The sequence below is a fragment of the Carcharodon carcharias genome, chromosome 15 (genome assembly GCF_017639515.1).
Source record: "Carcharodon carcharias isolate sCarCar2 chromosome 15, sCarCar2.pri, whole genome shotgun sequence".
Classification (NCBI taxonomy): domain Eukaryota; kingdom Metazoa; phylum Chordata; class Chondrichthyes; order Lamniformes; family Lamnidae; genus Carcharodon; species Carcharodon carcharias.
This window is the reverse complement of record NC_054481.1, coordinates 102,540,729-102,565,111: the sequence shown is the minus strand read 5'-3', so window position 1 is coordinate 102,565,111 and position 24,383 is coordinate 102,540,729. Positions and strand designations below refer to the sequence as shown.

General features: G+C 42.2%; 1 protein-coding gene across 2 annotated transcripts in view; it reads right to left on the bottom strand.

Moving 5' to 3' along the window:
* Positions 1-24,383, bottom strand: part of vps13d (vacuolar protein sorting 13 homolog D) — a 281,437-nt gene that overhangs the window by 221,806 nt on the left and 35,248 nt on the right. For both annotated transcript variants that reach the window (XR_005945250.1, XM_041205688.1), the window contains exons 11-19: positions 24,164-24,383; positions 15,859-16,041; positions 11,794-11,924; positions 10,567-10,642; positions 9,875-10,054; positions 8,161-8,291; positions 4,202-4,334; positions 987-3,236; positions 406-563 (exon numbers count right to left, since the gene is read on the bottom strand). Coding sequence is in view for 1 of the 2 variants with exons in the window: in XM_041205688.1 (XP_041061622.1) it covers positions 406-563; positions 987-3,236; positions 4,202-4,334; positions 8,161-8,291; positions 9,875-10,054; positions 10,567-10,642; positions 11,794-11,924; positions 15,859-16,041; positions 24,164-24,383 (3,462 nt within the window). In the remaining variant the exon portion in view is untranslated. The remainder of the gene's footprint in view (positions 1-405; positions 564-986; positions 3,237-4,201; positions 4,335-8,160; positions 8,292-9,874; positions 10,055-10,566; positions 10,643-11,793; positions 11,925-15,858; positions 16,042-24,163) is intronic.

The window sequence follows — 24,383 nt, the reverse complement described above, 5'->3', positions numbered from 1 at the left end:
TGAAGTATTAACAGAAATGTTGCCTGAATTGATGAGTCTTCTGAGCATTTTCTGTTCTTATGATGCTTTTTAGCAATCCACAACAGGGTGGTTGAGGTAGGGGGAGGAAGTGTAGGGTAGGGGGTTTGGTTGAACAAGCATACTACTGAATGCAAGCCGTCACAATCATTTAAGGGAATGATTACTGAATGAGCCTGAGAGGATAACAGAGGAAGCCACAAAAATTGTAAGAGAACTCAAAAGGTAGTGATGGAATTCCACTGTGCCATGAGTGTGCCTCTAATTATAGAGGAATGGGAGCAGACAATTCAACATAATCTTGCGTTTATGAGGCTGGCTCCATGCAATTCTGAAAACTAGGTGAAAGTATAACCTGCAGAAATCGGCATGATCTTACTCTTTTACCTTAAGAGGATTGACGAACTTTCCCTCGATCTTCATCTTACTGGTGGTCTCAAAGGAATCTGAAGAATTTACAACTGGGAAAGACAATCCTGGATTTGAGTCAACAGGAATTTTCTCTAAGACAAACTGGATTGTGGTGTCATTCAAGATATGAAAGGCTGGAAAGAATAATTAAGAATATGAAAGTAGTACAACTTTTGCCAAGTGATACAGTGGTCTTTAACTAGAACTAAGTGTTATTGAGCACTAATTAGCATTAAATGAAGACTTCAATGCTCCTTTTTAGAATAAAGTCATAATTTTCTCCCCAAATTTCCATGGAGGTGAGATACTCCAAAGTACCTAGACTAAATGGCCATTCCACACATCAAAGGCAGTGACTGTCATTCAAGGAAAGGCTCACAATCAAGTCTGCCCCTGTCCTCACCCAATACTTACACGTAGCACAAACCAAGGATTGAAACTTCTTGATAGGTTAGGTTCATATCCACAATGGGCAATGCAGGGCTAAATGAGCCTTCAGGGAGCCGTGACTTCACTCACATTTGGCCTGTATAAAACAAAAATGACTTTGAACTGACCTTGACCCTTGTGCACAGAGTCGAAGAAATCTTGTCGTGTGAAGTGCATTTCTTCCTGGCTGGAAGCACTGGCAGCACCCGAACCTGGCCGAGGGGATTCACTGGCATCTGGCCTGCAGCTACGTATGTTGTTACTCAGGGAATACAGTTTAATGTCTTTAATTTCCACCTGCAGCCGGTTTCTCTCAGAATCATCCTCACCAGTCACAAAGTTCTGGATGGAAGTCCGGCCCAAGTGCCCAACTAACAACTCCGAGCTTCCAGGTTTTCGTGGAACTGCGACCACTGGTGACTCAATGTTGATGTTCAAGATTAATTTTACTGGGTTCTGCTGAGGAGATTCCATCCCACCGTCTATGTCATCGTCAAGTTCAAAACCAAACATTTCCCGTGATTTCCGCGGTTTCTCGAAAAGCAAGACCATCTCGCTGTACTCTGCCGTTTTGTTCACTAGAACAGTGGAAACTTTGGAAGCTGCGCTCTTCAACATGTTTTGGAAGTTATCCTCGAGTTCATCCATGGATAAGGTGAGTTCTTTAAGAAATTTGGGTGAATGGTTATAATGTAAGGATGCCATGTGCAGATTCAGCAAAAACTCTTCCTCTGACCGTTCAACAAACTTGAAGCTCAGTGCTTCACTGTGGTTCATCTCAGTTTCAGACCTCATGAAGATAGACTGGAAGAAACCAAAGTCACTTACTGCTTCATATGCTTCTGTATTACCAATGCTTACCACAAAATGGTTCTTTACTTCATCTTGGGTCAGGTCCACTAACTGAAGGCAGCCAAGGGACCCATGCATTTCAAATCGGCTGCCCATGGAAACATTTACCTTTGTGCCATTGATACTAGCCGTAGCTATTTTTCTCCCTAATTTTTCACCACTTGCAAGCCCAACAGTCCGGAGGAGTAGCACGTTGAGTCGATGGATTTCTACTGCCACCTGCGTGTTCTGATCATAGGTAGACTGAATAGACTCTCTTTCCTCAAAACTCATTGCTGGATCAATAAGTGAAGGCTGTGGACTTGTGTCATCTTTGCCTTTTGGAAATGACTTCTGTAGGAAGCCAATGAGTTCTACCATGGTTTCTGGGTTAAGGATAATGTCCAGGTTATTGACTTGCAATGACGTGACCTGTAAGGAGCTGTCCAAGTTCATAGAAGGACAGTCAGAGCTCACAAATTGATATTCCAGTTTAATCAGGACATCTTGGTCCTGAGCAGGAGAGGATGCTGGTACTTGCACTTCCAATGCTGAAGAGTTATTCAATGTGCTTTTATCCTTAAGTTGTGAGGCACCATTGGCCATTGTAGTGACTGAAGGGTGAGGAGGGTGAGGAGAGACAGGAGATTGTGCTCCACTATCTCGAAGACTGCCAGTGGGAACATCGAAACTCAAGTTTTTGTGTGAAGCCATTAGCAAGTCAAAGTCAGAGCCATAGGTCTGCACTGTGTCCACCAGCAACAACCCATGTACAGTTAGCATCACTTCACTATCATAAGGCCTTTTCACAAAGTTGGAACTGATGCCAAAAACCTTCAAAACAGCTATGTATCGTCCACAACTCTCAACACCCAACTGCATGTAATTAACATTGAATTCTGCTAGGAGCAGCTTGGACTCGACCAGTACCTCACGAGTATGCTGCTCAAGTGACATTACACTCTGTGTGAGGCTCATCTTTGAATCCAGCAGCTTCCCTCGGCTATCCACTTTCTTAAAGATATTTTCTCGTCGCAGAGACTGCTGTTCACTCGATTTCTGTTGTACCTCGGAAGCGGTCACCCTCGACAAAAAATTGCGCAATGCCGTGATTTTATCCTCATTTATGTGTATTTTAAGCTCAGGTAAGGTCCCAGAAAGCATGGCACCAGGACGATTTGGGTCAGAGGTGTACATTAACCGCCGTTCTAGTTGCAACAGTACATTAAATTTCTCAACAACATGCGTTGGCCCAACCTCGCTGTCCTGAGCATGTTTCCAATTATCCTTTACTCGCCCAACCATGATCTGCATGTCCATAAAGGACAGCGAGTATTTCTCATAAAGTTTATTGTTGATAAAATGTTGCTGCAATTGCTCCTCAGTAAATCCTAATGTCAGGAATTCTGGGGTCTTCGTTGCAGGATCAGTGTCGGGTTCTGGAGGAGGGGTGTTGGGCGGTGTGGCAAGTGGCGTCTTGTACTCATCGTCACTGATCTCTTCGTCTTGAACTGAAAGTCCTACATTGGCTCTACCTTTTGGCTCATCTGTAAATACAAAGAATGAAATTAAGGTGGCACTAATTTCATTGAAAATTGATAGCAGTTTTCATGACAGTGAATTAATACCGGTTGTAGATTCACTTGTTGAGGTTCATGATATTGAAAAGATTTTAGTTGTGTAAAGGTGCTCCCTGCTGCAACTGACATTAGTCATAAATTACTGATGTTATCTGGAAAATCTGTTTTGCCTCTAATTATGGATTAACCTCTAGATTTCTTTCATTGGGTTTGTTTCTAATCTGTTATTCTACCTTTGGTCGACCTGATGGCTCAATTGACAAACGTCCTACTCTCTGATCTTGAGTTCAAATCCCTTTGTATGTTGAATTAGCCAATTTCAGTTTTGGTGGAAGCAAGAGTCAAAATAACTGCTTGAAGGGGAGGCACACGTGGAGGGAGAATGATAATCAGCGTCCCAGTTCTTGATCACTTGGATGAGGCACCTGATAGCAGAAGTATACTCAGAATGAGCAAGCACTTTTAGGGAAGAACAATTGAGGAAGAGATTCAAAGTGCATGGCGTCAGGAATGGGAGCCACCCTCCTGCACTTGCTGCCAAATCCCCTCCCCTGCAAACCCCCTCCTGCTATCACACATTGTGCCTGGGTCTATGGGTGATCGTAGGCCTCAGATGGGGATAATACCAGCAACAGGTCCTTAAACTGCGGTAGGCCTGCTGCTGTCCAGTTAAATGCCTGATTGGCATTTAATTCGGTGGGCCTTCCCAAAACGAGATGATGCGGGGCTCTCCAGTTGGCAGGCGAGACCCCGCTCACCTCACCCACAACCCACTGGCTGTAATATGGCAGCAAACGTAGTTGGTGGAGAGCTCGTAAACTGTTAAACTGCGCATTCATACACACAATGTTATTATGAACTTCAAATGATTCTTACAAGGTCAAAGCTATGAGATACTTTTGTTAATGATCTCCTGACTGAAGAAAAATTACCTCCAAAATTTGTCAGCAGAATTCGACCCAGGTCCACAACAACCAGCACAGAATCTGGGGATTTGAAATCATCTGGAAAAATCACCTGAGGAGCCGAAATATCTAATTTCATCATCCAGCGTTTGTCTTTTTCCTATCGAAAGAAAAAAATAAATTTGCCGTTATTAAATTCTTTAGATAGCACTGTTACCTTCCATTTCTTGCTGCTGAAACCTTACTGACAATATCAGTAATGGTGGAAAATTTCAAGCTGATTAATAACTTAATAGCCAATTCTCTGCATGAACTTTTGTGGTGCAAGTTGGATTACCAATCCCTCAATTATCCTGAAATCCACCATAACGGAGATTTGGTCTCCAGGATCCTGCTGTGAATAACCTGTGAGAACAGTGCCTTGTATTTGTAGTTTGTGCCACTTCTCCTGAGTCAGAGACTGGTCGAAATTCAGCCAGGGAACCCACGGTAATACTTAATTCAATTCAATGGTTCCTCGTCAAAACAAAATTCTTCCCAGTCCAACCTTATAGGATCAGTTCCGTACCATGGTAGCTGTCTCTAGCCAAAACTGACTCGTTATTAGAATATGCCCTGTACATTTTAATGGAAACCGGTACACCATTACAGAAGGGTCAATATTATGCTGGTATATTTGTTATAACCATGGTGGATAAAACATATTTTGTCTTTCTCCGTATTTAATAATTGTCCCAGACTTCACACTACACAAGTATGAATGCATTGTGAATTTAGTATTCATTCAACAGCCACTTTGCTGACAAAGAATAAGTAATCAGTCGAAAAAGATTTTGCACTTCTAAGAAAGAACATTTTAACATTGTAGAGCATATATATTTCTAGTAAAAAATATATTAAATTTATTTTATAATAAAAAGGTGGTAAAGGTTTTTTCAAGAGACAATTAATAGCTTCAACCGGCAAATTAGCTGGTGTATAGGAAAGGTAGGACTGTTCTTAATGATTTGATATCTGAATGATAAAGCTGGCACATTTTTCCTGAAATCCCTTCTGACGCCACAACTGCTGATATCATGAGAGATCAGTGTGGGAGAGAAAACCCCAAAAACTTGTAAGCACCATTTTGTCAATATTTGACTGGCAATTTAACAGGATGCTTCCCACTTATTCAAGGGATGTGGGCATCAATGGCAATGCCAGGATTTATTGCACATCTCTAACTATTCAGAAAGGTACTGGTGAGTCGCCTTCTTGATCCACTGCAATCTGTATGGTAAAGATACTCCCATAGTGCTGTTATTGAGGGAGCTCCAGGATTTTGATCCAGCACAATGAAGAAACAGTGATATAGTTCCCAGCCAGGATAGTCTGAGGGAAACTTAGTGGTGGTGCTCCCATGTGCCTGCTGCCGTTGTCCTGCGAGATGATAGAGGCTGCAGGTTTCAGCGGTGTTATCAAAGGAGACTTTACAAGTTGCTGCAGTTCATCTTATGGATAATACACATTGCTGCTGTGGTGTGCTGGTGTTGGAGAGGACGAATGTTTATGGTGGTAGGTGGGGCGCCCATCAAGTGGGCTGCTTTGTCCTGGATGGTGTCAAGCTTCTTGAGCGTTGTTGCAGCTGCACTCTTCCAGGCAAGAGGGAGTACTCCAATACACGCCTGACTTGCGCCTTGTGGTCATGGTGAAAAAGCTTTGGGGAAATCAGGCGGTGAGACACTCGCTGCGGAATTTCCAGTTTCTGATGTGCTCTTGTAGCCACTGTATTTACATAGCTGATCCATGGTGACCCCAGCATGCTGATGGTGGAGTTTGGCGCGGGGGGGGGGGGGGGGTGCGGTGCCTGTGGTGGAATTTGATTATGCTAATGCTATTGAATGTCAAGGGCTGGTGGTTAGGCTCTCTCTTGTTGGGAGATGGTCATTGCCTGGCACTTGTATGGCACAAGTGATACTAGCCACTTCTCAACCTAACCCTGAATGTTGTTCAGGTCTTTCTGCATGGAGGCACAAATTGCTTCAAAAACTGAGTTGTGAATGGAACTGAAAACTCTGCCATCACCAGCATACATTCCCACTTCTGGCCATATAATAGAGGGAAAGTCATTGATGAAGCAGCTGAAACTGGTTTAGGCTTCAGCTGACATTTAGAAACCAGGGTGTTAACCTTGCCACGTATGCTTTGTTTTAATGATAACTAATACAAATGCTAACTTCGCTTTCTTCCTAGTTTTCGTCAGCCTTACCAGCAAAATTCTGGTCAATCAGGTCTCATCTGCACTGACACTCATTTGCACTTGAAGTGATTTGGTGGTCACTTAACTTTTAACTATTAAAGTCATGGCCAAGAATGTTAACCCTGCTCTGAATACGAGGATATAAATTAAGCGGAGCAATGATATTGAATATGATAATTATCCAATAAAACAATCTGATTTTGAAAAACAATTTTACTACCTCAGGGGCTGAACCTAAATAAACTCTCATGTGCAGTCAATGTCAGAGTTTGAAGTCAAAAACAAAGGCTTGTGCAGGTCTTATTTAAAAACTGTGGGGCAATAATTCAATAACATTTGCAAACTATAGGCAGATATCATGTGATCAGACATCATATGATTGCATGTTATGTGATCAGGTCTCCGGAAACACATCAAATCAAAGCTGGCAACACCAAGTAAATTATATAGCAACACTATGGGATAATAGCCTATTATCAAGAAACCAAGGTGGAAAGCCAAAACCTACATTGCTGGACACCAGCAGGAGTCAATAAGATAAAGTAACTTAAAGAGTGTCCTCATACACAAATCACAAAAAGTGAGCATGCAGGTACAGCAAGTAATTAGGAAGGCAAATGGAATGTTGGCCTTTATTGCAAGGGGGATGGAGTATAAAAGAAGGGAAGTCTTGCTACAACTGTACAGGGCATTGTTGAGACCACACCTACAGTACAGCATATAGTTTTGGTCTCCTTATTTATGTTGGAAGCAGTACAGAGAAGGTTCACTAGCCTGATACCTGGGATAAAGGAGTTGTTTTATAAGGAAAGGTTGAGCATTTTGGGCCTTTACTCATTGGAGTTTAGAAGAATGAGGGGTGACCTTATTGAAACATATAAGATTCTGAGGGGGCTTGACAGGGTAGATGTGGAGAGGACGTTTCCCATTGTGGGGAAATCTAGAACCGGGGTACAGTTTCAAAATAAGCGTTCCCTCATTTAAGACGGAGATAAGGAGGAATTTCCTCTTTCAAAGGGTCGTTAATATTTGGAATTCTCTTGCTCAGAGAACAGTAGAGGCTGGGTCATAGAGCATATTCAAAGCTGACTAGACGGACAGATTTTTGATCTACAAGGGCATCAAGGGATTCTGGGGGGGGGTGGAGAATAGGCAAGAAGGTGGAGCGAAGACCATAATCAGGTTTTATTGACCTTACTGAATGGAGGAGCAGGCCTACTTCTGGTCCTATTTCTTTTGCTCTTATGTAGTAGATAATACTCAGTTAGGGTTTAAGAGCCTTAGATTGTTGAGGAAAGGGGGAAAAAAAAAGAGGCAAATGATTCCACAGTTTTGAGGTCCTTGGAAAGAATTGAGATAAAGGGTGATGAGTCTTTGGGGTAAACTTTTACAAATTAGTGCTCCTGGATCAGAAGTTTGCATGGCAAGAATGCAGGCATTGAGCCAACAAGACAAATTCATTGATGGCACAATTTATCATCCATTAATTTTAATCAAGACTGCAGACTATGAATTCCAAATAGCCACTCCAATTGAAGTCTGCTATCCGATTCACCAAATTGTAAAATTTACTCCTTTATTTCAGAACAATTAATCTGATGAGAAGAGTTTGTGAGGCAATGTATTTGGAAGACAGGTGGAGCAACACTGCAAGTAATTTCTTAAATTATACACTCCTATTAAGAATTAGTGCAGTAAGTTTTAGAAAATTACATGATTCGGTTCAATCATGCAGAATGCAACTTACAATGAATTCGCCCACCAGTAGCTGGTCGATGGTTTGTCTGATCTCCGCCTTCGTTTGCATCTTTAGTTTATTGTACTGCCGTCTGGCAGCTTCTGCCACCCGTAGTTCTAATTCTGACTGATAGCCAAAACCTACCAAAGTGAAAAAAAAAATCCATAACCTAACTTCAAAAGGGAACCCTGAGGATATCTTTAAACCCTACATATTAGGCCACGTATTAGGCCAAGAACATATATTAAAAAAATACTGTGATTTTGCTGGAAGTACAAAAGGAAAATATCCACACTGATATTTTATTTAGTCCAAACAGACCCATTTGGGAATTATTTTGCACTTTCACAGCTAATTTCAACTAGGTATTGCTCATGTAGTTCAGGTCATGGGAGAATACTGTCTGCATCCTGGCTTCTTCCTTTTATCTTATTCAAAACTCTCCCATATTCTTAAGCAATGCAAACACAGGAATCAGACACAAGAACATTAATACCTCAAGAGCCAAGTATTTTTCAAAAATGAATAGTCTAAAATATAAATTTTTGATTCCACATTTTCATCTTTCCTCCCGAGGTCTAAACTTCTGAGTGGGGTATGGTTCTGCAGGTATTGGTAAACCTATGGAACAAGTGGCCATTGGTTACAAATGACAGCAAATGTTAACAAGATATAACTAAAGAGGATTAAAAACAACAAGTATTTGCACTTATTTTACACCGTTAACCAAAAACCTCCAGTGTCATGAGAAATCAATGGACATCAAACCAAAGGAAACATTAGGAGAGGTAATAAAAAATTTGGTCAAAGAAGTGGGTTTGAAGCAGGAGGGAGTTCCACAGCATATGTGCCTGAGTAGCTGAAGGTATGGCCAATGGTAGGTGAAGGGAGAAATTAGAGGTCAGAGTTAGAATAATGAGTACAGGGTGGAGTGTAGAGCTGGAAGAAGTTAAAGATAGGTCATGAAGGGATTAAACACAAAAATGAGAATTTTAAATGTGCAGCATTGGAGGGCCAGTAACTAATGTAACAGGAAGGGACAGAGTGATGGGCGAGAGGACTTGGTGCGAGATAGGATACAGGCAGCAGAGGTATGGGTAAGTTCAAGTTATGGAGGGTGGTGGGCTAGCAAGGAAAGCTTAGAATAGTTGGGTCTGGTGATATGATAGACATTGGTGAAGGTTTCAGCAGATGTGTGTGGGCAATGGCAGAGGTGAGAGAAGTTAGAGGTGGAAATAGGTGGTCTTTGCAATAGAGAGAATATGGGATTTGAAATTCAACTTATTTCGAACAGTTGAGGCTGTTAACAATTGGAAACAATGGCTGGGGAGAGGGATGAAATTGGTAGCAAGGGTATAGAGTTTACATCTGGGGACAAAGATAATGGCTTTCATCATAAACAGGTTTAGCGAGGAGAAATTGTAGCTGATTCAAAACTAGCTGTCGAGCAAGCAATCCAACAGCAAGCAGGAGATTTGAGAGAGATGGTGATGGAGGGGAGAGCTGGGTGTTGTCAGATTATATGTGCCTTATAGCTGAGCTTGATGCTGATCTCATCCTGGGGGTAGGAAAATTGGCTGACTTTTCCCCTTTCCTAGCTGTAAAAGCTCTCAATTATAAGTGCAAATGGTTACTTGTTGGAAAATGTGAAAGACACTGTAAAATAATTCTCTATCTGCCCGTTTGGAAATAATTCTGAGTTTACTTCTTTTTTTCCCCTGACCTGAGGTGTGGACTTTTCCCTTGTAGAAGAAATCTGTAACTTTCTTGATAACTAGAGGGTTATAGATGATGTTCAGGGGCCGAGTGCTAACTTCCAATCTCCTCTCATAGTTACTCCGAACTGGATTTTTTTCGTAGATCATTTCAAACACAGGTGGCATCTTACATAGAGAACCAAATGCTGTAAAATATAACAAGCAAAATTAAACCAATTCCAAAAAACAAAAATGGCCATGCCTTGGGCAATATGATGCTCACAACTTTCCTCTGGCATTAGTGCTTTCTCTTCATTATGGAAATTGGCTACAATAGGACATGCTCTATTGAATCCCAAGGTGCAAAATACTGGATATTGAAGACCCTCAACAGCCTCAATGCTCAGGCACTCCTATTACTCCACCCTTTAAAAATAATTGTGAAAAACTAAAAAGAGAAAACCTTACATCGGCACTATAGAATATTTGGTTTAAATTAATTTACTTTCAGGTCAGAGTCATATTGTATTTACTTCACCCATTGATTTTCTCCCCTTATGACAGCTCAGGATGGGGTACGTCTAAGTAGAAACCTTCCTGGACCAGGCTTAAACTGGTCATTCCTGGTGCCTAGCTCTTTACTGTAAGTGGCCTTCATCTAGTAATGTTATAAAACTAGTAATAAAAGGAAAAGAAGTGCTTTAACATAATGCCTCACCTGGATGCATACTGGTTGCATCAGGGAACGTGGAGCGCATACCCAATGTTTGAGATAAGCTTGCAGCATCTTTTTCCTAGTAAAAAAGGGGTCACACACTGATTAGATTCTTCAGAGTTCTGTTCCCTCAGTTACAAATCTATGATTCCATTCAGATAAAACAACAGGAGTTAATCCAAATCAAATTAATTATATTTTGAAGACATGCTTTACTTCTCTGTCCCAGGAAAAGCACACCCAACATTGGAACTACTGAGGAGGATTATCTTTAAATAAAGCTCAAAATATATTGGAATATTTTCTATTGTGTTCTAACAGCTGACCTTAGTCTCATCATTCTATGACATCTTCTGATCTAGTTCCTGGAAATCAACCCAACTTCTACAGCCCATACAGTACAATCAAATCAATGTAAATGATCAAAAGAAGAATAGTTTCTGGGACAACTGTATACATAACTATCTTGCATTGACATTTTTCTCAGCTAACATTTTTTAAATACAGCATGAGCCAATCAGTGCATCAATTGTGCATTAACCAGTAACTTTCATGCATATAATGACTTTAGCATAATTAAACAATAGGACTTTTCACAAAAGGAGGCTTAGGCACCAAGAGGAGTGGAGAGGAAAAATACAAGAGTCAGTCAAAGATATTGTTACAAATTTAGATATAAGGAGGTTTTTGAAGATGAGCTAAGACAACAAAAAATAAATTTAGATTAGAATTCCAGATTGTGGGGTCAGGATAGTCAAAGACCCTGCCGCTGATGGGAGTGACAAGAAACTTCATATTGATCAAAAGGAAATGAGGGAATATGTGGGCATACGTGCACAAATCGTTGAAGTTGACAGGGCAGGTTGAGAAAGCAGCTCATGAGGCATGCAATGTCCTGTGCTTTATAAACAGAGGCATGGCGTACATCAGCAAGGAAGCTATGATAAACCTGTATAAAACAGTGGTTCGGTCTCAACTGGAGTACGGTGTCCAATTCTGGTCACCATACTTTAGGAAGGAAGTGAACGCAAGGGAGAGGGTGCAGATAAGATTTAGAAGAATTTACAGGTATCAGGTATGAGGGACTTCAGCAAGTGGTTAGGAGGCAGATTCAACTGTGACTTTCCAATGGGTATTGGATACCTATCTGAAGAGAAAAAATTGCAGGGCTACAGGGGAAAGACAGGGAAATTATAAACTCAAACACAACTGACATGTGTTGACACCTACCTGTTTGGGTGAGACAAGGACAGGGAATAAGGATCCTTGTGTAGCCAAGTCTCGCAGGAACAGGCCTCCCAGCTGTACCGAAAGCAGTGAAGATTCTGTGCGAGGGGAGGATTCCACACCAATTTTCACTCCTGGAAAGGGTAAATAAATTATTGTAATTGTTTTCTCCTACCTCCGGCTAATAAAATGTTTCAGAGCAGTACATTTCTGCATTTTCAGAACACCAAGAGGTTCCTCAACACAAACTGGGTGAGATGGTTGTCTGAAGTCCCAACATCCGATCCATCCTCCTCCTCTCCCAACTTTCTATTGTGTGTTAATAAAATTTGCTTTTATTTTTAAAATTTACTAAAAAATATTAAAGGATAGGAGAGCTTTTTTTAAAAAAAGTTTTAGGAGACTGGAACACCAACACAGTGATTAAAAAGTGGAAAGATGCATGCCTGACTTCTCAAATCTAGGTGTGTCACTACAGAGGTACACCAAGTAGGAGCCAGGTACCAGGAGACTTAGCTTTTGGTTTGTTTCTTGCATCCCTCAGTTCAGACTGCCCTAAGGGTGAATGCCTTCCAACACGCCCCATTCATAACTGGTTAGGTAAGTCGTCACAGAATAACAAGCGACGCTTAGCCACACTTGGGAGAACTGGTGCGGAAGAAATGGACGGGGCATTCGTACACATACCGGGGAAAGTGGAAACTACCGTTGGGACGGCCTTCACCTCAACCGTGCTGGGATCAGTATTCTGGCGAATCATATAACCAGGACAGCAGAGAGGGCTTTAAACTAAATGAAGAGATCAAGTGAGGGAGGATGTGATAAAGTGAAGACAAAGGAGAAGGCAAGAGAACAAGGTAGCAACAAGGGAAATGATAATCAGAGTGTAGCAGAAAGGGACACAGCAAACTTAAGTGTGCCAGCAGATAAGGCTAGATAGAGGTTGCAAAAATAACAAAAAGACAGAATTAAAGGCACTCAACTTGAATGCACACAGCAGTCGCAACATTCATTCATTCAAATTAATTGATGGCACAAACAGAGATAAATACGTATGATCTAATTGCCATTATAGAGACATGACTGCAGGGTGACCAAGACTGGGAACTGAATGTTCAAGAGTATCCGACATTTAGGAAGGATAGACAAAAAGGGATGGAGTAGTACTGTTAATAAAGGACGACATCAGTACAGCAGTAAGAGGATTTTGGATCAGAAGATCAAGATGTAGAATCAGTTTGGGTGGGGCTAAGAAACAGCAAGGTGCAGCGGCATTGGTAGAAGTTATTCATAAGCCACCAAACAGTAGTGGTAATGTAGGGCACAGTGTAAAGCAGGAAATTAGAGGTGCATCTAACAAAGCTAACATAGTAATCATAAGGGATTTCAACCTACACACAGGCTGGATAAAGCTAATTAGCAATAATGCAGTTCCTGGAATGTATACAAGATAGAACAACATGTTGAGGAACCAACTAGAGAACGGGTTATTTTAGATTTAGCTTTGTGCAATAAGAAACAGCTAATTAATATTCTCATTGTAAAGGAGTCTATAGGGAAGAGTGACTATAATATGATAGAATTTTACTTTAAATTTGAAAGTAATGTAGTTCAATCCAAAACTAGGGTATTAAATCTAAACAAAGGTAACTACAAAGGTGAGTGGCAAATTGGCTATGGTAGATTGGAAAGCTGCATTAAAAGGTATGATGGTAGATGGGTAATGGCTAAAAATATTAACACATGGATCACAACAAATTTATATTCTTTTGGGGCACAAAAACCCAGCAGGAAAGGTGACCTAACCATGGCTAACAAGAGAGGTTAAAGATTGTATAAGATCAAAGAAAGATGCTTATAAAGTTGCCAAAAAGGTAGTAAGCCTGAGGATTGGGAGCATTTTGGAATTCAGCAAAGAGGACCAAGAAAGTGCGAAAAAAAAGAAAACAGAATATGAAAGTAAACTAGCGAGAAACATAAAAATGGGCTGTAAAAGCTTCTTTAGGTATGTAAAAAGGAAAAGATTAGCAAAGCCAAATGTGGATCCAATACAGGCATAGGCAGGGGAATTTATAATGGTGAATGAGCAAATAGCAGATAAATCAAACACAAACTTTGTGTCTGCCTTCACAGAGGAAAATACAAAAAACCTCCCTGAAATACCTGAGCACCAAAGAACTAGTGAGAATGAGAAACTGAAAGAAATTAGTATTAGCAAAAAAGCAGTACTGGAGAAATTAATGGGATTGAAAGTTGATAAATCCCCTGGACCCGATGATGTATATCCAAGATTGTTGAACAAGGTGGCAATAGAGATAGTGGGTGCATTGGCTGTCATCTTGCAAAATTCCAGATTCCGGAACAGTTCCTGCAGATTGGAAGGTAGCAAACATAACCCCACTATTTAAGAAAGGAGGTTAAGAGAAAACAGGAAACTACAGACCTGTTAGCCTGATGTCAGTAGTAGGGAAATGCTAGAATCTATTCTAAAAGATGTGATAACTGGACACTTAGAAAATAATGGTAGGATTGGGCAGAGTCAACATGGATTTATGAATGGGAAATCATGTTTGACAAACCTGTTATGAGTTTTGCTGAGCATGTAACTAGCAGAATAGATAAGGGAGAAGCACAGAACATGATGTATTTGGATTTTTGGAAGGCTTGCAATAAGATTCCCACAAAAGAGGTTTGTAAACAAAATTAGAGCACATGGGATTGGGAGTGGTGTATTGGCATGGATTAGGGATTGGTTCATGGGCAAAAAATGGAGAGTAGGAATAAATCAGTCATTCTCAGGTTGACAGGCTGTGACTAGTGGGGTATCACAAGAGTTAATACTTGGGCCCCAGCTATTCAATCCGTATCAATGATTTGGATGTGGGGGGTCAATGCAATATTTCCAAATGTGCTGACGACACAAAACTAAGTGGGAATGTGAGTTGTTGCAAAGGGGCTTCAAGGGGATTTGGATAGGCAAACTGAGTGGGCAAGAATACAGTGGATGGAATATGTGGAAAAATGTGAAGTTATCCACTTTGGTAGAAATGCAGGGTATCTCTTAAATGGTGAGATTAGGAGGTGAAGATGTCCAAAGGGACCTGGGTGTCCTTGTTCACAAGTCACTGAAAGCTAACATGCAGGTGCAGCAAACAATTAGGAAGGCATGTGATATGTTGGCCTTTATTGCAAGGAAATTTAAGTACAGGAGTAAGGAAGTCTTGCTGCAATTGTATAGAGCCTTGGTCAGACCGTTGCTGGAATACTGTGTACAGTTTTAGTCTCCTTACCCAAGGAAGGATATACTTGCCATAGAGGGAGTACAACGAAGGTTCACCAGGCTGATTTGTGGGGTGGTGGGACTGGCCTATGAGGAGAGTTTGAGGAGACTGGACCTATAAGCTCTAGGGTTTAGTAGAATGAAAGGTGATCTCTTTGAAGCATTACAAAATTCTTACAGTGCTCGGCAGGGAGGAAGGATGTTTCCCTTGGCTGGGGGGGGTTTAAAATCAGGAAACAGAGTCTCAGAATAAGAAGTAAGCCAATTGGGACTGAGATGAGAAGGAATTTCTTCACTCAGAGGGTGGTGAATCTTTGGAATTCATTACCTGAGAGGGCTTGGAGGCTCAGTCATCGAGTGTATTCAAGACAAAGATTGATAGATTTCTAGATGATAAAGATATCAAGGGACATGGGGGTAGTGTGGGAAAATGGTGTTGAGGTAGAAGAGCAGTCATGATCTATTTGAATGGCAGAGCAGGCTTGAGGGGCTGAATGGTTCCTAAAATAGGCATTAGTGGCCTTCACTCCAAGATTAGTGAAATTTATGTAGTCTGTGATATTTTAACAAAAGTATCATTTAGCTGTAACTGCTTTACTTTTCAATTGCCATCTACAATCTTTAAAAGCTTAGCATCGTCACATGCACTGCTTTCACCTTATCCTGTCTTATCTCTTCCTATTAGTGATGATGTTTGTGGAGCCCTGCATTATGCATGTTGTTTCTTCATCAAGGGTTCACTACAAACAAGTAAATGAAGATCGTGCTCAAGCATCTTCACAAATTACCTGAAAACTCCAGTTCCACAAAGGCCGTCTCTGTCTCACCAAGACCCATCTCCTTATCATGTTTGAGCAAGCTGACAGTCCCACTTTGTAGCAGGAAGTTCAGTTTAACAAACACATGGTCCCTCTTTGTGAACGTGTTCATGCTTGATGTGTCCGTCATACTATCAAAGATTTCATCAGTGTCTAACAAACAACAAAAAAAAGTTGCCCACTGAATTTTTAAAGAATAACTATTACATAATACATAACTAATTATCTCACTGTACATTATTTATAATATCCCAGCCTGGTGATCGGCCATATTAAAAAGATTTATACTTTACAATGATCAACAGTAAATTTTTAATTTCAATTGGCCGTGATCACTCCCATGAGAAACAGAGTCACGCCAAAACATCATTCAAGGGTATATTTACACTGAACTGAAAGCGAATTGGTAACAAATTTGACACACGTAAAGGTTGTGGTTATGCTGTAGTAAGGGACCTGCAGGCTGGGTTTCATTTTTAAATTAGCTGAGCAAGGGGGAGTCAGAAACACAAACTTCCTGGCGCAATAAAAAGCAGAAAGTTGGTATGCAAGAGACATCCACGGATATTATGTGCCACTTTTCTCGAGGGATGTGACTAATTCTAACCATTTTATAAAATGAAATACAATTTGACTTTTTTGATGTATTAATAGAACAGAATATCTCCCTCCAAATCTGCGCCCTGGGAAAAGCAACATCCTACCTCACCTCGAGTGGAATTTAAGTGGTTATCAATCAAGGCATTCAGTTTGTGCAAAGGCAACACACATTCAAATAACTTCCCAATTCAATCACGTAGCTTTCTCAGACTAGTACCAGAATCATTACATGAATAAAGACCCAAAATTGGGCAATAAAAAATAAAAGTGAACAGCAGCAGCTGTCACTGTGTACATGGAGATAGATATCCAATGATGATGGAAGAGGGTATTCCAAACTCTAATCAAGTTTTAGAATGGATGGATAGATGAACCCCACCCCGATACCCCTACCCCCATCACTACCGGTGGGTTAGCTGTTAATGCTGCAAGAAGCATTTTTTTTTCTTTCATGAAATGTGGACATTTTTGGCAAAGCTAGAATTTGTTGCCCATCACTAATTGTGCTCAAACTGAGTGACTTGCTAGGCCATTTCTGAGGATAGTTAAGAATCAACCACATTACTGTGGGTCTGGAGTCACATGTAGGCCAGGTCAGATAAGGATGGCAGATTTCCTTCCCTAAAGGATATCAGTGAATCAGATGGTTTTTTACAACAATCGATGATGGTTTCATGGTCACCATTACTGTGACTAGCTTTCGTTCAAGTTTTTTTTTGATTAATTAATTGAATTTTAAATTTCATCAGCTGCCATTGGCAGCAGAGGTGAACAGACAGGAAAAATCTCCAATTCAATCTCCACTCTGAACTCAGTCAGCTGATCTCACCTGGGCTAGCAACAGATGCTATATTTAGCCTCAGCAACTGGGTTCGGGAGAAGAAAGATCCTTACTCCTGATGACTATTGTTACAGAGGTGTGTTAATATCAATATTAAATTTCAATTTCATCTGCTGGATTCACCTTTTTGAAAATAGGCAGCAACAACTGTTAAAACAATAGGCACTCATCTAAGATGGCTGCCAGAGGGCACCTGCCCTGTCTGCAACTGCAAGTTAGTCAAGTTTCTGGAAGTATCCAATGTGGGTTACAACTAAGATATATCCAGGCAACCCTCCTGTGGAATCTCACACCAGCTGAGGCAAAGGATTATTTCAAAGATGGACTGGTGTGTAAAAGGGCTGACATTATCTGCGTCACTATAAATGTCACACTCCATTCAGTCTGGAGACAGAGTCTATAGAGACAATGGCGACCTTGGGACGTTCTTCCTAGCTCATACATTTTTTTAAATTCATTCATGGAATGTGGCTAGACCAGCATTTATTGCCCACCCTAATTGCCCTCGAGAAAGTGGTGGCAAGCTGCCTTTTTGAACTGCTGCAGTCCATGTGGTGTAGGTGCACCCACAGTGCTCTTGGGGGAGATGGGGGGAGATGTTCCAGGATTTTGACCCAACGACAGTGAACGAACAGCAACATATTTCCAAGTCTGGATGGTGAATGGCTTGGAGGGGAACTTCCAGGTGGTGGTGTTCCCATCCATCTGTTGCCCTTGTGTTTCTAGATGGTAGTAGTCATAGGTTTGGTAGATGCTGTCTAAGGAGGCTTGGTGAGTTCCTGCAGTGCATCTTGTAGATGGTACACACTGTTGCCAATGTGCATGGCAGGGAGTGGAGGGAGTGAATGTTTGTGGATGGGGTGACAAGTCCTGGATGGTGTCAAGCTTCTTGAGTGTTGTTGGAGCTGCACTCATCCAGGCAAGTGGAGAGTATTCCATCACACTCCTGATTTGTGTCTTGTAGGTGGTGGGCAGGCTTTTGGAAATCAGGAGGTGAGTTACTCCTAGCCTCTGACCTACTCTTGTAGCCACAGTGTTTATGTGGCTAGTCCAGTTCAGTTTCTGGTCAACGGTAACCCGCAGGATGTTGACAGTGGGGGATTCAGTGATGGTAATGCCTTTGAATGTCAAGGGACAATTGTTAGGTTCTCTCTTGTTGGAGATGGTCATTGCCTGGCACTTGCATGGCATGAATGTTACTTGCCACTTGTCAGGCCAAGCCTGGATATTGTCCAGGTCCTTGCTGCATTTGGATATGGACTGCTTCAGTATCTGAGGAGTTATGAATGGTGCTGAACATTGAGCAATCGTCAGCGAACATGCCCACTTCTAACCTTATGATGGAAGGTAGGTCATCGATGAAGCAACTGAAGATGGATCCAGTGCCTTCAGCTGTTTCTTAAAATCATGTGGAGCGAATCGAATTGACTGAAAACTGGCATCTGTGATGCTGGGGACTTCCGGAGGAGGTCCAGATGAACCTCCTTCGTGGGTGGCGGTACATGGGAATCAGCAGGAGGTTTCCTTGCCCATGTTTGACCTGATGCCATGAGATCTCATGGGGTCCGGAGTCTATGCTGGGGACTCCTAGGGCAACTCACACCTGACTGTATACCACTGTGCCGCCACCTCTGCTGGGTCTGTCCTGCTGGTGAGACAGGGCATACTCACATCTAGTGATGGTGGTGTCTGGGACATTATCTGTTAGGTGTGATTCCCTGAATATGACTATGTCAGGTAGTTGCTTGACTAGTCTGTGAGACAGCTCTCCCAATTTTGGCACAGATATTAGTAAGGAGGGCTTTGCAGTGTCGACAGGACTGAGTTTGCCATTGTCGTTTCCAGTGCCTAGGGTTGATGCTGGGTGGTCTGTCCATTTCCATTCTTTTTAGATTTGATACAACTGAGTGGCTTGCTAGGCCATTTCAGAGGGCATTTAACAGTCAACCATATTGCTGTGGGTCCGGAGTCACATTTAGGCCAGACCAGGTATGGATGGCGGATTTCCTTCCCTAAAAGGAAGTACCACCCCACACCCCTCCCCCCGCTGCTGAATCAGTACTCCTGCATGTTACACACCACTTGCAGGAGGCAATTAGGTTGTCAACAGTGCAGAATGCACTCCGGCTGGGGGACTTCAATGTCTGTCACCAAGACTGGCTGGACAGCACTACCACAAGCCAAGCTGGCCGAATCCTTAAGGGTCTGAGGCAGGTGATGAGGGAAGCAACAAGGGGGAAAAACATGCTTGATCTCATCCTCACCAACCTGCTAGCCACAGATGCATCTGTCCATAACAATATTGTTAGGAGTGACCACCACACAGTCCTTGTGCAGACAAAGTCCCATCTTCACAATGAGGATACCTCTCCACCGTGTTGTGTTGCACTACCACCATGCTAAATGGGATAGATTTCGAACAGATCTAATAACTCCAGACTGGGCATCCATGAGGCACTGTGGGCCATCAGCAGCAGCAGAATTGTACTTAACCACAATCTGTAACCTCATGGCCAGGCATATCCCCCACTCTGCCATTATCACCAAACCAGGGAATCAACCCTGGTTCAATGAAGAGTGCAGGAGCAGCACCAGGCATACCTAATTATGAAGTGTCAACTTGGTGAAGCTACAACACAGACTACTTGCATTCCAAACAGCGTAAGCAATAAGTGATAGACAGAGCTAAGTGATTCCACAACCAAGCTCTGCAGTCCTGCCACATCCAGCTGTGAACGGTGGTGGACAATTAAACAACTCACTGGAGGTGGCTCCACAAATATCCCCAATCTCAATGATGGGGGGGCCCAGCACATTAGTGCAAAAGATAAGGCTGAAGCATTCACATCAATTTTCAGCCACGAGTGCTGGGTGGATGATCCATCTTGACCTCCTCCGGAGGTCCTCAGCATCACCTATGCCAGTCTTCAGCCAATTCGATTCGCTCCAAATGATTTCAAGAAACGGCTGAAGGCACTGGATACTGCTAAGGCTATGGCCCTGACAATATTCTGGCAATTGTACTGAAGACTTGTGCTCCAGAACTTGTCGCACCCCTAACCATGCTGTTCCAGTACAGCTACAACCCTGGCACCTACCCAGCAATGTGGTAAACTGCCCAGGTATATCCTGTACATAAAAAGCAGGACAAATCCAACATGGCCAAGTGCTGCCCCATCAATCTACTCTCCATCATCAGTAAAGTGAGAGAAGGTGTAATCAACAGAGCAATTAAGCGGCACTTGCTTAGCACTAAACTGCTCACTGACACTCAAATTTGGGTTCCACCAGGGCCACTCAACTCCTGACCTCATCACAGCCTTTGTTCAAACATGGACAAACGAGCTGAATTCCAAAGGCGAGGTAAGAGTAACTGCCCTTAACATCAAGGCAGCATTTGACTTGAATGTGGCATCAAGGAGCCCTAGCAAAACTGGAGTCAATGGGGAAACTCTCCGCTGTTTGGAGTCATACCTATCTCAAAGGAAGATGGTTTTGATTGTTGGAGGTCAATCATCTCAATTCCAGGATATCACTGTAGGAGTTCCTCAGGGTAGTGCCCCAGGCCGAACTTTTAATTCCAGGTTATTATTGAATTCAAATTCCACCATCTGCTGTGGTGGGATTCGAACCCAGGTCCCCAGAACATTCCCCTGGGTATCTATCACTATGCTACTGCCTCCCCTAATGGTAGAATGAGTTAATCAGAAGTGATGTCTTGGACATTAAAAATGAATCACCTAGACAACAGCCAAGGTCTGTCCAGACATGAGCTAATCAATTATCTTCTGTGGAATACTCAATCATTATGGAGAGAGGTGTCATGTAAGTGGGATCACCATTTTAAATTGTCTTATCATAAAGTTTTGAGGCAGAACGTTTTCCTGAAGGGTCCACATTCCAAGAGACAGCATTCCTCAGCAGTGGGACAGCAGCTTGTGGGCTGACCCTGTCTGCTGGATGGGACAAGCATGCTGGGCTTGACAGTCTGCCCATCCTTTAGCATATTTCTATGGACAGCCAGTGTATTTTCTCTGCACCCTGCCTGGCGCGTGGCTCAGAGAGTTCACCAGTCAGTAGTTAAGCCCAGGCAATCCCCAGACTCCAATTCCATCCTCCTCCACCCCTCCCCTCCCCCTAGAGAATTCAGCTCTTCCTCTATCTGTTCTTTTCTCTAGGATCTGTACACAAATCAGACCACACACACACAGTTAGTTAATTCCCCTGCCATGTTTATTCCCAGATGTTAAACTTCTCATATTTAAATCTTTGAAATAAAACATAAGAACATATAAAAAAAATCTCAGACAGGAAAAGTTTTTCTAGTCTGTCCAATCTGTTCTGCACAAATGCAATACCTTGTTCAGCAAAGTGCACAGATTCCCCAGCCCACCCGAGAAACTGTTACCTTCTGGGGAAGGCAGGTGAAAAACCAAGGTTAATTTTGGAGGAGGATTTCCTGGGAGATTCCTCTCTGATCCAGGAGATCACACTGGGCCGATTAGCTCCATGCATTCCAAGTGCATCGACAGGCAGTGGGATCTGGGTGTACAGGTCCACAGGTCACTGAAAGTGGCAACACAGGTGGATAAGGTAGTCAGGAAGGCATATGGCATACTTGCCTTCATTGACAGGGTTATTGAGTATAAAAGCTGGGAAGTCATGCTGCAGCTATATAGAACCTTGGTTAGGCCACACTTGGAATATTGCGTGCAATTTTGGTCGCCACATTACCAGAAGGATATGGAGGCATTGGAGAGGAGGTTTACCAGGATGCTGCCTGGTCTGGAGGTTATTAGCTATGAGGAGAGGTTGGAGAAACTTGGATTGTTCTCACTAGAGCGACGGAGATTGAGGGGCAACTTGACAGAAGTTTACAAAATTATGAGTGGCATGGACAGAGTAGATAGAAGCTTTTTCACAGGGTAGAAGAGTCAATTACTAGGGACATAGAGTTAAGGTGAGAGGAGAAAATTTTAGAGGAGATGTGCAGGGCAAGTTTTTTATGCAGAGGGTAGTGAGTGTCTGGAATTCGCTGCCAGAGGAGGAGGTGGAAGCAGGTACGATAGTGGTGTTTAAGAGGCAGCTTGACAAATACATGAATAGGATGGGAAAAGAGGGATATGGACCCCGGAAGTGCAAAATGTTTTAGTTCGACAGGCAATATGATCAGCGCAGGCTTGGAGGGCCATAGGGCCTGTTCCTGTGCTGTACTTTTCTTTGTTCAGTCTGGAGGAGGAACATTTGAAGGCAGCAACAAAGATGCTTGTTCTCTCTTTCAACTCAAGTGAACACTGCTTGTGTATATCAAACTGTGGACAGCAGACAAAGAAATTCTAAAGACAACTCCAAATTTTAAAGCAGTGTTTCTCAGAAAGAAACCCAAGGACCCAAAGCCTGAGAACTACCTCAGCCACAAACAACAGCAAAGGACTCATAATTAGTGAGCTCTATGTTTTTGCCTTTTATCCTTGAATTTTAATTTGAACAAAAGTTAATCTCCTCTACTTGGTAATAACTTGCATTTTTGCGTGTGTGTGTGTGTGTGCGTGCGCGCGTGTGTGTGTAAGACACTCATATGTTTACCTTGTTAATATTTTTAATATCTTTACTTGGGTGGGTTTCTGGCACAATAAAAACTAACCCCTTATTCTTTTAAACTCAAGAAAGCTTGCTGGATTAAGTTCTTTGTAAAGTACATATACTGACATGGCACATTCAACCTTATAGATTTCAAAAGCCCTGTTACAATCAATTGAGGAGTGGGAAAAAGGGGGGGAGCCCTTGTACCCATTCTCACCTGGTTGTAACACTATCCAGTGCCAGGTTCTGTGTACAGCCACAGATGTCAGATGAGGACCCTTTTTGGGGTCAGCTGTACTGCTTCTCATGGTCAATTAGACTCCTTAGGTGACAACGGAAAATGACAAATAGCATTTGTCATCCGCAGAAGTGTAGCTCAGCAGGGGAGGGAGGGGGGAAGGTTGATTGAAAAAGGGTAAAGACCACAATAACATCACCTCCCTTTATAACAGATCTTGTGCCTTGATCTTTGGGAATCAGCACAAGGCTGAGTACTCACAAGGAATATTACAAAAATACAGAATTACAGAACTACAGTCAAAGGATATAGGAGGAATGCAGGAAAGTGGAGTTCAGATCAGCCATGATTGTTCAAGGGGCCGAATGGCCTACCCCTAATTTGTATTCAAAGTCTGATGTCTTTGCGCATCAGACTGAGCAAAGTCTGATAGAATTATTAGCAGCCTTTGAGGTCAGTTCAATAGTCTTCATTCTTCCAGATGTTGGGATTTCTGGATTTGCTTAATTATTGAACGTTAGAGAATAGAACAATATTTCAAATGTGTTTCAGAAAACATAGGGCATGAACCAGGAAACAGATGTAAATATTCTAGATCACAGGTGCTGGTTGTTGACTGAAAATCACCCAACTGCTTTCCTTCCTGTCTGGAGTGGTACAGTAAAGAAATCCACCTTCAGGATCAGAAGTCAGGAGCTTACAGAGGATCCTGAAGACTATAAGCTTTGTGAAATTTACATTAATTGACTGGATTCAATCTGATCAAAAGTTCCTTAGTCACTCATGGCAGGAAGCACCAATGCTGAAAATGTAACTGTGAATTGAGATACAGATACCATCGCCAGGCAGGTGCACTAGTTAGATTTTTAAGTGCGATATTACTTTATTGTTTCTGAAATAAATTTTCACAAAAATACAAGGTTCCAACAGAAAGCAAGGTCAACTCAAACTACATTTTCAGTCACTCAGGTGCCCATTTTTAAAGAACTGCACAAACAGAAGTCTCATCATACCTAGCTCCTCTTCTGAATTCCATCGTTGCTGCTCTTCAGCTGTGAGGCCCTCTACAGTTACACTCTGTTCCATCTGCTGAGGATTCTGGGAGTAGCCATACCAGCCACCCCATCCAGGGAACCAAGAGTGCAGGTACTGGATCATGCCACTGCGATTTCCAGGAATAGATTCTGAGCGTGAGGATGAACCCAAAGGTTCTGATTGCGGCTCACGCAGGCT